The 14,522-nt window shown below is 40.6% G+C and overlaps 1 protein-coding gene and 1 non-coding gene across 2 annotated transcripts in view; one reads left to right on the forward strand and one right to left on the reverse strand.

Moving 5' to 3' along the window:
- adgb (androglobin) overlaps positions 1 to 14,522 on the forward strand; it is a 261,632-nt gene that overhangs the window by 94,948 nt on the left and 152,162 nt on the right. Inside the window, exon 16 of the mRNA XM_043696854.1 lies at positions 924 to 1,040. Coding sequence (XP_043552789.1) covers positions 924 to 1,040 — 117 coding nt within the window. The remainder of the gene's footprint in view (positions 1 to 923; positions 1,041 to 14,522) is intronic.
- On the reverse strand, positions 7,409 to 7,523 carry LOC122553291. The gene has a single exon (XR_006312672.1). It is a non-coding gene; the product is annotated as a U5 spliceosomal RNA (small nuclear RNA).

Below are 14,522 nucleotides of genomic sequence, written 5' to 3' on the forward strand. Positions count from 1 at the left end.
TTTAAAGGCTTTGAATAAAATTTGTGGAAATAAAATTGGAAACTAAATTGGCTAACATTGATGTACAATAACAATGGAAAATGTTAAAATGGCATTCTAAGATAGTGCTGGGAAAATGCATTCTGATAAAAGGGACTCCATAAATGCATAAAAACATAAGAGAACAATAGAAATGGCCTTTGAAGCAACAGTAAAATTTTTGCTCATCACAAGACTACAGCTGTCATGTCGTCAATCTGAAAGGGCAATTTCTCTACTAGATAGCCAGTGGCTGGAGTTGACTCATTGCCTGTGGCAGATGCAGGGCAGTGTGATCCCTGAGGTATTGTACCAAAACATATACTCCTTTAAATTGTAGCTCTCTAGTTGTAATGGCTGAAATTCCATTGTGCTTTTTTTGTATCTGCTGCATCTTAGTGGTCTTTGTACATGAACACTAAATATCTTTGGGCCTCCACTGCCAGCTCTTCAACATTTAAAAAATATTGAGTTTAGGTCCACATGGAGGATCTCACATTTAACTGCACCGAAATCCAACTTCCGTTATTGGCAACACTCGTTTATTCTGTGAGTGTACCTTTGTAGTGCTACACTCTTGCCTACATTGCTTAACATGCCTCTAACCTTTGTATATGATACAGGAGACAGGATTATAGGACTTGCTGTTTTGGAAGTCATTAATACATTGAGTGAATAGTCAAGACCACAGCAAGGATATATATGGTATACTGCTTGTTATTTCTTCCCAAATTAAGTGTGTAAACATCACAACTATTTACTGCCTTTGACCACTTAGCCAAATGTTTAAATAGGTGAATAAGTTTCCTTCAATTACAGAAGCTTTAATTTTAACTAACAGTCTGTTATGTGGACAGTATTAAAAAAAACACTTTCAAATAAATATCATTTTTGATTTTTTTCAGGAAAGACCACTTGAGTCCATAAAATCAGGTGGACAGCATTCAATAACTTCTCATGGTACTAAAAGTCAGCATGGCAGCAATACAAGTCGGCATGGCAGTGTATTTGAACATAAAAAAGTAAGTTTCTGAAAACTTCTCCAGAATGTTTCAAGAAAGGATTGTTAGTATAGTATTTGTCAATATTTTAGGATAACATTTTGATTTTTGTACAATTTGGCAGACTTTTGGTATGAATCTTTTTCCAATATTCAATATACAGTACACATTTCAACTGAAAACTTGTAACTATAGTACTGGAGTTCTCTTGTAGACTAGCTTGTTTTGGAATGCATATTGGTCCCCTGTTGTTTCCCACAGCAAAGAAAAAAATTGTTTTACTTCCTCAATGCCCTGTTTCCAACAATTGAATTTCAGACTTTGAAGGACTATTTTTTTCTGTATTTTGTTATGAAGGCTTCGTATTTGATCTTAAGAAAAGATCTTGGGTTTGGAGAATGTGGATAACTGGATTTATTTCAAATAGACAAATGAGAGGACATTGGAGCATTGTTTTTAAACAGGGCATTTCTTAGTAGTAGGAGAAAGAGAGGACTGCAGACGATGGAGATCAGAGTCAAAAAGTGTGGTGTTGGAAAAGCACAGTCAGTCAGGCAGCATTCGAGGAGTAGGAGAGTCTCGTTTCGAGCATTAGCTTTTGTCACTTGTCTTGTGATAACTGCTTGTTTACTGACCTGCCTGGCTTTATTACTATCAGATTTCAGATTCTGTTTTGGAGTAGTTGGTAAACAGTCTGTTGAATGTGAAGCTTCTCACATTACTTCTCCTGTTTCTGAAACAAAAGTCTCGGTGTGAATACAGTGTGATATCTGACGGTTTTCTTAAAGAGCATCTGAAATAATCTAGGTGCTGTATTTCCTGGGGAGGCTGTGTTTGCAAAGATCCCAGAGACAACTGGTTGTATTTGGTAACCTGCCCACACATTCCAGAACACAGACAGACAGATGAACACCTTGTCCTTTTTACCTTGAAGAGCTAATCATCGTTGACCAAAAGTGATGCATTTTTCTACCTCTGTAGAGAGAAATCCATTTTCTTGTTTTCCTTGAGCTCACACTTTGCGCAATTATTGTGTGGTAGTTCCTCAGATATCTTCTGAAAATCTAAGTATAGTATACCTTATCCAGAGCACATTATACTCCTTGAAAAAGCTCCAGTAAAATGATTAAACATGATTTCCCTTTCGCAAAACTATGCTGACTCTTCCCAATTACATTGAGATTTTCTAACACCTTCCCAATGACAGATGTCAAGCAAACTGGCCCATACTTTACTTTTCTCTGCCTCCCTCCCTTTTTGAATAGAGGAGTCATATTTGCTAAATTCTGATCTGATGGGATCTTTCCAGATTTGGATAATTTTGGAAAACTAGCACTAAAGTATTTACTGCCTGTATCTCATGAGCCTCCTCTTTTAAGACACACAGACAAATTCCATCAGGACCCAGAGATGTGTCAGCTCACAGTTTCATCAGTTTGCTTAGCACCTTTTACCAAGTGATGGTAACTTCACCAAGTTTTTCTCTCCCTTCAACCTCCTGATTTACAGCTATTACTGGAATGTGTTTTTGTATCCTCGAAAGTGAAGACAGAAGCAAAATATTGCTTCACTTCATGTTCCAAGTCTTTATTATCCACCATCAGACCCCTATTCTCACTCATTAGAAGGCCACACTCACGTTACTTGTTCTTTTCCTTTTTCACCTGTAGAAATTGTTCTTTGTGTCCTCTCATATTTTAATTTATTTCTCCCAATTCATCTTTGAGTCATGCTTTGCCATTTTTTATATGTTGTTTAATTATCTGATTTGGTACTCACTTGTACGTGGTTATAATCATTTCCTTAAGCTTGATCCCTTTTTAACTTCTTTATTTAACCACAAACAATAAGTCCTCCCTTCAGAACTTTTCCCCTATAGTCAATTTTTTTTGTAAAAATATACTTTATTCATAAAAAAAGAAATCTTTATGTCCATGCATACTCACAAAAGCAGTTCAGATCTATACAGACTTTGAGGAGAAAGTGAGGTCTGCAGATGCTGGAGATCAGAGATGGAAATGTGTTGCTGGAAAAGCGCAGCAGGTCAGGCAGCATCTAGGGAACAGGAGAATCGACGTTTCGGGCATTAGCCCTTCTTCAGGAATGAGGGAAGTTGGTGCAGCAGGCTAAGATAAAGCTCCCTATCTTTTATCTTAGCCTGCTGGACCAACTTCCCTCATTCCTGAAGAAGGGCTAATGCCCGAAACGTCGATTCTCCTGTTCCCTAGATGCTGCCTGACCTGCTGCGCTTTTCCAGCAACACATTTCCATCTCTATACAGACTTTGTATCCAGAGAAGGAAACAATCATTCTGGTTTGACTTTTTCAATAGTTACAACTAATCTAAAGGCATTTCTTAATATATGCTAGGTACTAAGACCTATTTACATGTATCTGAGGCATTGAGAGGTCCAATAACTGAACGCAGTCTCATTGTAATATGCAGAAAGACCTTAAATAATGATATTCAAAATATATTTATTCTGAGTACTTTTAAATATCCCTGAAAAATCTGCCATTTCTCAATTGATCTGTCCCCTAACTTAGTATCCGAGTTTACTCCAGTTAGCTCTGCTTTCATGGCCACATACTTGACCTTACTTAAGTTTAAGATAATAGTCTGAGAACCACTCTTCTTTTTAAACCTAATGTAAGATTCAATCATATATTGGTTGTTGCTATCTAGGAGTGCCTTTACTCTGTGGCTATTAATTAATCTTACTGTATTACGCAATAGCAAAATTAATAAATGACCTGCTGTTTGGTTGGTTCCAGAGTGTGCTGTTCTAAAAAAACAATTTCAAAGGCTATTTATGAAAGTCTCTTCCAGCCTACCATTGCCAATCTGATTCTTGTGGTTTAAGTGTAGATTAAAAGCACCACAATTCTTTAACCCAAGCAGCCATATTCTTTACCGTCCACTTCATCCTACATTGCTGTTACACTTAGGATGCCTATAGGTTACTTCCACTGGTGACTTCTTTCCCCCAACATTCATATTTTCCAAGGTAACCTCAGCCAGTGTGGGAATTGAACTGTATTGCAAACCAGCCGTCCAGCCTACTGAGCTAACTGACCCAGTTGAAAGACTCTCCTTAACCTCTTCCCTCATCTGAGGCATGGTGAACCTCAGGTTGAAGCACCACTAGTCATCTCTCTCTGATGAGAAATCAGCTGTATGGTTTGGTAGTACCATGGTGACTTTACCTTTATTCCTCATCTCTATCCAAACAAGTTCTACATCTTGATCTCTTGACCCTGAAGCAAAGTCTCTCTAACAATTGCACCAATGATATCTGTGACTAACAGTATTACCATTCCATCTTAACCCAGCATCCAGTTCTGCTTAATTGTGATAGTCATAAAGCTAATCCATTTTTCTTTATAAAAGCTGTTCCTTGGCTCAAGGAGACTCTGTCCTTGATTTTTTTCAGAGGGGCAATAAACCAGGCCAGACTCCGGTCAGTCTGGTTTGGTACAGAGATGAAAAAGATTTTGGGAAGCCTTTTGTTTATATGTAAGCAGATGAGATTTAAGACCAAAAGGGTCATGCTTCAGAGGTGACTTGTATAAAGAGAGGGGAGTGGTCAGCTCTTGAGCTGAGCATTTTTCAGTTCAGTCTTGAACTGGGAAGTTCAACAAGGAGCTGTGTGGAAACTATCTCTCTTTTCTGCCCTTCAACTTCAACCTGTCAGCATGTGTTCCATTTATACTGGTTTTTAAAGGGAGTTTGCAAATTGGGACTGTTGTGTATATTTGGAACAGCTTAACTAATTCTAGTTGAATAGGCTGAGTTCTGTAGGGGTTCTTTCTTCTGCTCTTTGTGTTTCATTGTGTAATTTTGTGAATACATTTTTTGTCTGTTTTAAAATCTAGTAGTCAGCCTTGCTAACTTAATCTGGGTACTTTTCACTGTACACTTACCGAAATAAATTGCAAAGTTAGGTCTAGGGCTGTCTGTTTAAGGATGTTTTGAGTGGTCTGGCCTAATCCATTACAGTGATAACCCCTCAATATCTAGTACTCAATACTTGTCATTGTGTAGCCACATCTCTGTAATGGATATCACATGGTATTTATTTACTTTAGTACATTTTATTATTCGACAGTATATAATTGAATTGAATTAGCTTTATTGTCATATGCACTCAAATGAGTACAGTGAAAAGTTGATTAGTTGCCACTTACAGTGCCATCTTAGGTACAAAGGTACCTGGGTACAGCTTCTTGGCTACAGATTAGTTACAGTGTAACAATGTCACCAACACATCGTACCATCTTAGGTTCAGAGTACCCCTGGGTACAATCCTTCGCTACAGAACTGAAAAATGAAGAAAAAAAAGTTACAGCTATACACAGAATAACCATAGGTCAGAAAAACAAGATGCAAAGTTAAAAAGACAAACATCACTGTCGGTCTCCAAGGGGACTCCACAGCAGGCCAGTGCAGGGGGCTTCCATGTGGTCTGACTGTTAGCTGTCGCTGTGCTACACACTGGGCCACTGCCCCTTCTTCGCTCTAGACCCTGATGTCCCCGCTTTGGGCCTCAGACGAGAGGAAAAGAGGGAGAAAAAAAGAAAAAGAACAGGAGGTGCAGAAGCAATCATCCCAACACCCACAAATGGAGCTGCATCAGGACATTATTTAAATGGGCTACAACACACTGCAGCACCCAGGAACTAGGGGAAGCTGAGGACAAACACCTGCATAATGTATTCAGGAACAACGGGTACTGATAAGTGCAATCCGCCAATTCCTGCACAACAAATCTAACAAGAATACACAACATGCCCAGAGACTCTAGCCACCCTGTCTTACATCAAAGGCATCTTAGAGATGACGACCAGACTGCTCCGACTCCTAGACATCATGATAGCCCACAAACCTGCCACCACACTGAAACAGCTGCTGATGAATCTAAAGGACCCTGTACCAACAACCAGCAGAACAAACGTCATATACAAAATACGCTGCAAGGACTGCAACAAACATTACATTGGACAAACAGGCAGGAAACTAGCCACCAGGATAGATTAGCACCAAGTAGCTGCCAAAAGACATGACCAACTATCACTGGTTTCCATACACACAGATAAAGAGGGACACCAGTTTGACTGGGACAATGCATTTATTCTGGGACAGACTAAACAAAGACACGCACGGGAATTCCTGGAGGCCTGGTATTCAAACCGGAACTCCATTAACAAATATATAGATTTGGATCCCATTTATCAACCTCTCAGAAACAGAACCAGAAATGATCTCACCCACCATAACAAACTGAGACAGATAAATAGCAAACAGGACAGAATCCCCACGCTTCGCCAGAAGCTCACTGATGATGTTACCTAGCATGGTGACTCTACCAGCTCAGCAAGCAAACTTACAACCTGACTTTATTTATATTTTCATTTTGCTGCCTTTATAGTCTTTGTTTTAGTTAATTTTTCTGTGGTTGAAGATGGCATTGGAGAGTGGCTACACTATACAACACTTTTCACTATTTTGTAGCAAGATACATGTGACAGTAAATAAATCAAATACACATTAGCTACCTTTCAGTCTTCTAGCACCTCACCTGTGATTGTAGATGATAGATTTTTAAAATATTAAATATATGCTTTATTTTCAAAAAAAATCTTTAGACACACATATATCTTCCGGTCCAACATGGCAGCTTGTCCACTCTGGAGAAGGTCCATTGTTTTTTTTCCCTTGTGTTTTTAACCCTTCTCTTTGGACCTCCGGCAACTCCTGGCCTCAGCTCATCCATAAGGAGGGGTCCTCTCGGCCTGGGCGTAGTGGCCTTCAGCTTGGCATGGACTCAGCATGGACTTCGGGCCTTAGGTGATTCCAGAACAATCTTCCAACCTCATGATCTTCAAGTGAAGCCTGGTGTGGTCTGGAACTAAGGCCCAGTATGGAGTACAAGCTAGGTCTCAGCATGGTCTGGATAGGAGCACTGTTATTCTGAAGTTCTACTTTTGCAATGCTGGACTTTTTATTTCTCTAAATGAGATCTTCTAAATGAAGAACCTGTTCCTGGGTACCTAAAGTGGCACTGGAGGTGACAACTTGTAAACATTTCACTGTACACGTTTGAGTACATGTGACAATAAAGCTGATTCTAATAGTCACTAGAGCAGTTCAATTCTATAGTCTTTGTATATTGAGAACAAACAAAAACTTTATTTCCACTTCGATAAGTTTATATTTGCATACCAATCAGGAATGTCTCCGCTAGGGTCCTGCAAATTCATCTGAGTTTATTGGACTTTTTGCCCTCTATGTTCAAAAAGCTGAACTACAACCATCCAAATGGTAAATTACATCCAGACATTTTTGATATGCACTGACAAACATAAAATCTTTCTTTGAACAGTAAAACAGCCCTACTAAAAGTAGAGCCACAAAAAATTATTTAAAACTCTGAGTGTTCCTCTCCACGGAAATCTTTAGTAAAAGGCGAAAGATTTATACGATCTGAAGAGAAACCAGAGTATACTACAGAATCGTACCAATTCCTCGTACCCAATTGGTAACGTCCCTCCTTAACATTAGATTGAGCTGTCGCAACTTGTATCCCGGGGACATATACTAACATAGATTAACATTGTACGAGGCAATATTAAACCCTGTGTGGCAACATTTGTTAAATATTAAGTTTTATTCCTTTATTTTAGTGTTGAACCTTATGCGTATGTAGATGAGCTGCGTGTTGTGTGGGTTGGGTTTACAGTGACGTGTGCATAATTCTGACAATCAGCGTCTATGTTGCATATTCATCCTCTTAATATGTTTGAACATTCGGATTAAAATTTTTCAGTAGTACATGAAGATAATATTGCATTGCTTCATATGGGAATCCCCATGAATTTAATGACAAAGATGCAGAGCTCGGAGTAAGAGAAAATACGGAAATGACTTTCAATTCGGTTGCCGCTGCGCTGAAAAATGTTGACACGTTTATTGTTGTAGAGGTAAAAACAATGACTGCAGATGCTGGAAACCAGATTCTGGATTAGTGGCGCTGGAAAAGCGCAGAAGTTCAGGCAGTTATATTTGAGCAAAGAAACGAAGCTTGATCAGCGATTACTATTTTAAATGTTGGTCTTTATACACTAATCTTGGATATCCATCGTAATCGCCGCCAAAATAAATTACCAAACTATTGCGGAAGTTTGCTTGAAACTACATCGATTCTGGATTATTGGTGCTGGAAGAGCACAGTAGTTTAGGCAGCATCCGAGGAGCAGTAAAATCAGGATGCTGCCTGAACTGCTGTGCTCTTCCAGCACCACTAATCCAGAATCTGGTTTCCAGCATCTGCAGTCATTGTTTTTACCTGGTTGATTTAAACTACATAGATCTTGAGCATTTATGGCCAAGGATCAACCCTGCGTGATTGCATCACCATCACAAAACTGGTTAAAGCCGCCGTGTTACAGAGTAATGTCGGAATTATCTGTGGCTGTACAGTGAATTCTTAAATGCACTTGTAAAATTATGACCAGATTTTCAGATGCAACAGGCAGTCATTTCAGGTATTTTGTTTTTGACGCACTTTTTAAAAACAATCATCTTTGAGATGTGCGCACTTAGTCTTTATAAAGCATTTTATAGTGTCACACTAAAAACTAAAAAGCTTCCAGTTTGTGGAAATTTTAAACATGCGTGCCTAACGTACATGGACGCGAATGAAACTTTAAAGATTGGCAAGTAAGGCCAGTGTTTCCGTGGGCCTTAGTGTTGACGCTTTCACTTGTTGAGCTGAGTAGGAAAGTACCAAATGCACAAAGAGCATACTTCAAATATTTCCGAAGCAGAAGAAATTTACAACATTCCATACTCACGTCAGCGTGTAGAAACTAACTAAAGTAGCGTAGGTTTAAAAATTGAAATTAATATCATTTTGCTTTTAATGCTCAGGCTTGAAACATTTAGTAAAAGTAGTTTATAACTGTAAGTGGTTGTTTTAGTAAATTTTAAGTGATCAAACAGGGGTCTTTACTGCTATAAGTAAACAGTTGCATCAAGCTATGCAACACCCTCAGTATGAAAATCCCAAGTGCTAAGGATCTTTTTATTTCAAAAATATATAAACATATTTTATATCTATACATACTCACAAATGCAGTTTGGCTCTGTTCAGTAGCGTATCAAGAAAACAAACAAACAAAGCTGAGGATAGAGTTTGACTCTATCCAAACAAACCAAAGATCTCTCTTACACATACAGGACTATATTTACATGCATTTGGGGCACTAAGAGGGCCCGATAACTGAACAGGCCCCCTGTAAACAACAGCGGGAAGACCTCAGGTCTTTCCCCACTGCATCTTCGCAGCAGCTTTAGTGTGTCCCTCAGCACATAGTCCCGGACCTTGGGATATGCCAGTCGCAACCCTCGGTTGAGGTCAACTTCTTGATCTGGAAGACCAACAAGTTTTGGGCAGACCAAAGAGCATCGTTCACTGAGTTGATGGTCCTCCAGGCACGGTCAATGTTTGCAGTTACTGGACTGCAGACTGTAGAGCGCAGAGTCCTGCATTATGGAGTTGCTTGGGATGAACCTCAACAAAAATCCATCTACCAGGCCTGCCGTCAAGGAACGGCCCCCAGCATTCTCAAAGATCCATCCCAATGATTTTCTACAACCTCTACCATCGGAGAGAAGGTACAGAAGCCTGAACACACGCACCAGCTGGTTTTTGAAACAGTTTCTACCCAACTGTTGTTAGAATACTGAATGGACTCACAAATTCTTAACATTCGCCTGGACTTGTGTTTTTTGTTTTTGCTACTGTTTACCTATTATTTACTTATTTATACTACTTAACTCTGTGATCTTCCTGTATTGCTCACAAGACAAAGCTTTTCACTGTTCCTCAGTACACGTGACAATAAATTCAATTCAATGCCTTAGTGCTTGTTGGAAAGTTCTCGTGATGAGGCATTCTGCCAAATGACTTTGACAGTCTATTCAGGGAACCACGCAACAGGATCCATCCTCTCCTTTTCCCACAGAGTCTCAAGGATGCTATGTGCTCACTACTTTCTGATGTATTTGTGATCAAATTTCTCCACAAAGAAAGGTGATATGGAACGGTCCAACTACTTAGAGCATTCTGCGGCAATGAGGCCAGTCCCATTCTTCACATCACCAGGGAACAGATAGAACTTCAATGCATAGTGACACTAAGTATTTACGTATGAGGGTCTATGCACAGCTTGATGCAGCTACACACAAAGGTGGCTATCAGGATGAAGGTGGCATTGGGTACATTCTTCCTCTTGTCCAGAGTTTTATACGTTGAGTCAATGCAGGCATGGTCCATCTTAGACCTCCAGATGAAATGTAAAATAACTCAGGTGACTGCAACTCACAGTTTTGTAGAATGGACCAGACATATGCCACATACAACAGCAGAGAGAGTACCTCACACCTGATGACCAGGTTTTTGACAACAATGGAGAGGGAGCAGTGCTCCCAAAAGACCAGTTTCTGTTACAATGCGCTCCTCCCAAGATTTTGTGCATGCCCCAGTCCCTCCAAACTGTATTCCCAGGACCTTCAAATAATCTGACCTGATGGTGACGGGATAAAGGATCAGTTGGCCCAGTTCCCAAAGAACAAGGCCTCGCTCTTGCCTCGATTCACTTTGGCTCCCAAGGCCAGTCCATACTAGTTGCAGATCCTCATGAGTCTGTGAACTAATGATGGAACCGAACAGAAAGCAGCAACATCTTCCATGTACAAGGAAGGCTTTAACCTGCAGGTCCATGCGGACTGAAATACTCATCCCTCTCAGGCTCTCATTCTTCCTGATGGACTCAGCAAAAAGCTCTGTATAACACACAAACAAGGCAGAAGACAGTGGGCAGCCCTGTCTGACTCTGGATCTGACCGGGAAGCTCTAATTCCCATCCATTAATTGAGGCTGCACTAATGGTGTTGGTGTAGAGCAGTCAGATCCAATTGCAGATTCCTTCCCCAAAACCCATTCTGGAGAGCATATCACATATACATGTGCGATATCCTGTCATTCTCCTGGTCCAAGCTACTAAGTGCTGAGAACCTAACTGTCTCCACTGTTAGGAAAGATTGGTCTAGCCACATTGCTTTGGGAACTCCAGTTAGTTGCACTGCACTGTACCAGCTCTCCCTTGTGGAGACATTATTGCAGAAAAACACTTTGACCACAAATACATCAGGCAGTAGTCAGCAGGTAACACCCTCAAGGCCTTGCTGGAAGGATCGATCCCTTGTTTGCTTCCTTGAGAAGACTGTCAAAGCTAATAGGCAGAATGTGTCATACCAACACTTGCATATCAGCACCAACATGTAGCCTGGTGGTATAAAGAGCTCTTTCCATCAGAGCCTTCTCACATACCTGAAGTCTGGAGAACGATGCAATAGTTTTTGTCCAAGCTCATTCTGAGCAACTATGTAACATAGATCTCTGTGCTCTATGTGATGTTCCCAATGACACATACCAAGACACAGACCAACTACACCTAGACAATCATTGTAAACACAGTGTCTATTTATTTTTGGGCCTTTAAAAACTGTGGACTGCAATGAGAAAGAACATCTTAAAAACAGGATTCACCGGGAAGGCTGCATAACTTGAAATCTAACATGAACTCTATTTTTATAACTGTGGATTCCTACAATGTGCACATCATCAGGGGCTGAGGAGATGTTTACAAATGAAGCTGTTTGGTTCTCAGCTGTCTGAGCAGGTTGAAAATGAAACAAGTTACAAAGGCACAGACACAGAGAGAGAAGACACAGAAATGATTGGTCGGCACGGTGGCACAGTGGTTAGCACTGCTGCCTCGCAGCGCCAGAGACCCGGGTTCAATTCCCGACTCAGGCGACTGACTGTGTGGAGTTTGCACGTTCTCCCCGTGTCTGCGTGGGTTTCCTCCGGGTGCTCCGGTTTCCTCCCACAGTCCAAAGATGTGCACGTTAGGTGAATTGGCCATACTAAATTGCTAGGTTAGTAGTGTTAGGTAAGGGGTAAATGTAGGGGTATGGGTGGGTTTCGCTTCGGCGGGTCTGTGTGGACTTGTTGGGCCGAAGGGCCTGTTTCCACACTGTAATCTAATCTAATCTAATAAATGTGTGCAATCGTCCTCTCCAGCAGAAAGTGCAGTTAAAAATAACTTAATTTAAACCTAAAAAAAACAAATACAGTATATACTCGAGTACTAATCGATCTCATGTAAAAGACAACACCCTATTTTTGGCCAAATAACCTGGAAGTTTCCATATATCCCATGTAAAGGTCGACCCTAGTTCTTCACAGGTAACAGATCAACATTTATGAGTCAGTGTGCTGGCCATCACGTCCCATTCTAGCTTTCCAGTCTGCCAGTTGTTCAGCTCCACTCCCAGTCTGCCAGTCCTTTGGCTGTTCTCCGCTCCAGGTTTTCAGAATTACTGTAATTCTTTTTTTTCATTTAGAGATCATTTGGGTTTCTACTAATGATACGATATGAATTTTGAGGGGCATGAATTTTAGCCCCTCAGCAGTCGTATCCATGTTATAGTCGACCCCATGAATTTAACTTTAAAAAGTCAAAACAATTCAAAAATTGCTCGAGTATATTCGGTAGCTTTCATGAATTAGTCTCTGTGAGCTGTGAATTTTGAATTGATAAATCAGAGACATTTTCCAAGTGAATCAATCATTCTGTACTTCGTATGAACAAGTGAAAACTTCTACAGAAAGACAACTGAACACCAAGGACCTGTAGAGCTGAAAAAAGATCATTTCAACATTGGAACTGGGAAGCAAAGACCACTGAAATGATTTTCAGTATTTTTCCCACCTTATCCAATAATCTGTTTTTTCCCTATTCGTTTGCTTATGTGTGTTTATATGTCAATGATTTATATCTGTTTATCTGTAGCTGTTGTCTAATTACTTGTAATAAATAAAAATTCTTGTTTAGTACAGAAACTTAGCCTGTGTTTTCTATCAACCTTGGCCTGAATTGTGAATCACCAAGTGTCAAGCTGTAGCTCAGTCAACAGAATGATGGCCTGGGTTCTCCAGGACACTAGCAGCATATTGCCAATTGTGAATTATGTGCCATCCGTAGGTTAGGACAAAGAGAACCATTGATATTCAGCAAATTACAGGATAAGCTTATCTGTAATTTTTAGATTAGATTCCCTACAGTGTGGAAACAGGCCCTTCGGCCCAACCAGTCCACACCGACCCTCCGAAGAGTAACCCACCAGACCCATTTCCCTCTGACTAATGCACCAAAGACTATAGGCAATTTAGCCAGGCCAATTCACCTGACCTGCACATCTTTGTGACTGTGGGAGGAATCTGGAGCACCCAGGGGAAACCCACGCAGACACAAGGAGAATGTACAAACTCTACATAGACAGTCGCCCGAGGCTGGAATCGAACCTGGGACCCTGGTGCTGTGAGGCAGCAGTGCTAATCACTGAGCCACCGTGCTGCCCAAGATCTTAAAATGTAAACTCAAATCCAGGAAAAACTTTTTAAAAAGGTTTTACCAATAAGGCAACAGGACACAGTCTGGTGCAGTAACTCAGGAAGCTATACCTAGGTTATAAATATTATCGATTAAAACAAAGCAGCAACTTTACAGGTGCATTATAGCTCTTGATTTCCAATTCAGTTTAAGGTATAGGTTGACACTTGGTCTCTTGTCTATTTCCAAAACCCCACGGCCCCTCCCTTTTCAATTGGATGGCAGGATATCTTAACTTCTTGATCACCAAACGCTGTTACTTTTTACTTTTAAAGCCACATCCCACAAACATGATCACTTACAGCAATACAATTTTAATAGCCTAAATTGGATGAGACCTATTGCTAATTGGTTTATGAGGCACATGCTCAATCTCCAATTTTCTGTTAAGAATGATGCTGGAAATGTGTTGCTGGAAAAGCGCAGCAGGTCAGGCAGCATCCAAGGAACAGGAGAATCGATGTTTCCCCCTTCTTCAGGAATGGGGAAAGTTTGTCCAGCAGGCTAAGATAAAAGGTAGGGAGGAGGGACTTGGGAGAGGGGCGTCGGAAATGTGATAGGTGGAAAGAGGTCAAGGTGAGGGTGATAGGTCAGACTGGGGTGGGGGCGGAGAGGTCGGGAAGAAGATCTCAGGTTAGGAAGGCGGTGCTGAATTTGATGGATTTGACTGAGACAGGGTGGGGGGAGGGGAAATGAGGAAACTGGTGAAATCCGAATCCTGTTAAGAATGATGGACAGTCACTGATGTCACCACCCACTATATCCTGATTGGGCCCTTAAGTTGTCAATTATTCGTGGGTCCATCCTCAACATTAAGTTTTGTTATGGTGACTTTGACTTTTTACTAAGAGGGTTGGTTGAAATGTTCTTTTCCTCTTTGTTCAGGAAAAGGGAGCCATTTGCAGTCAGGACTAAAAGATTAATACCCTTGAGCTGATGACTAATCCTTTGTTTCATTGATAAAGTTCCCATTAAATCAGG

This window comes from Chiloscyllium plagiosum, chromosome 9, assembly GCF_004010195.1.
Source record: "Chiloscyllium plagiosum isolate BGI_BamShark_2017 chromosome 9, ASM401019v2, whole genome shotgun sequence".
NCBI classification, from domain to species: domain Eukaryota; kingdom Metazoa; phylum Chordata; class Chondrichthyes; order Orectolobiformes; family Hemiscylliidae; genus Chiloscyllium; species Chiloscyllium plagiosum.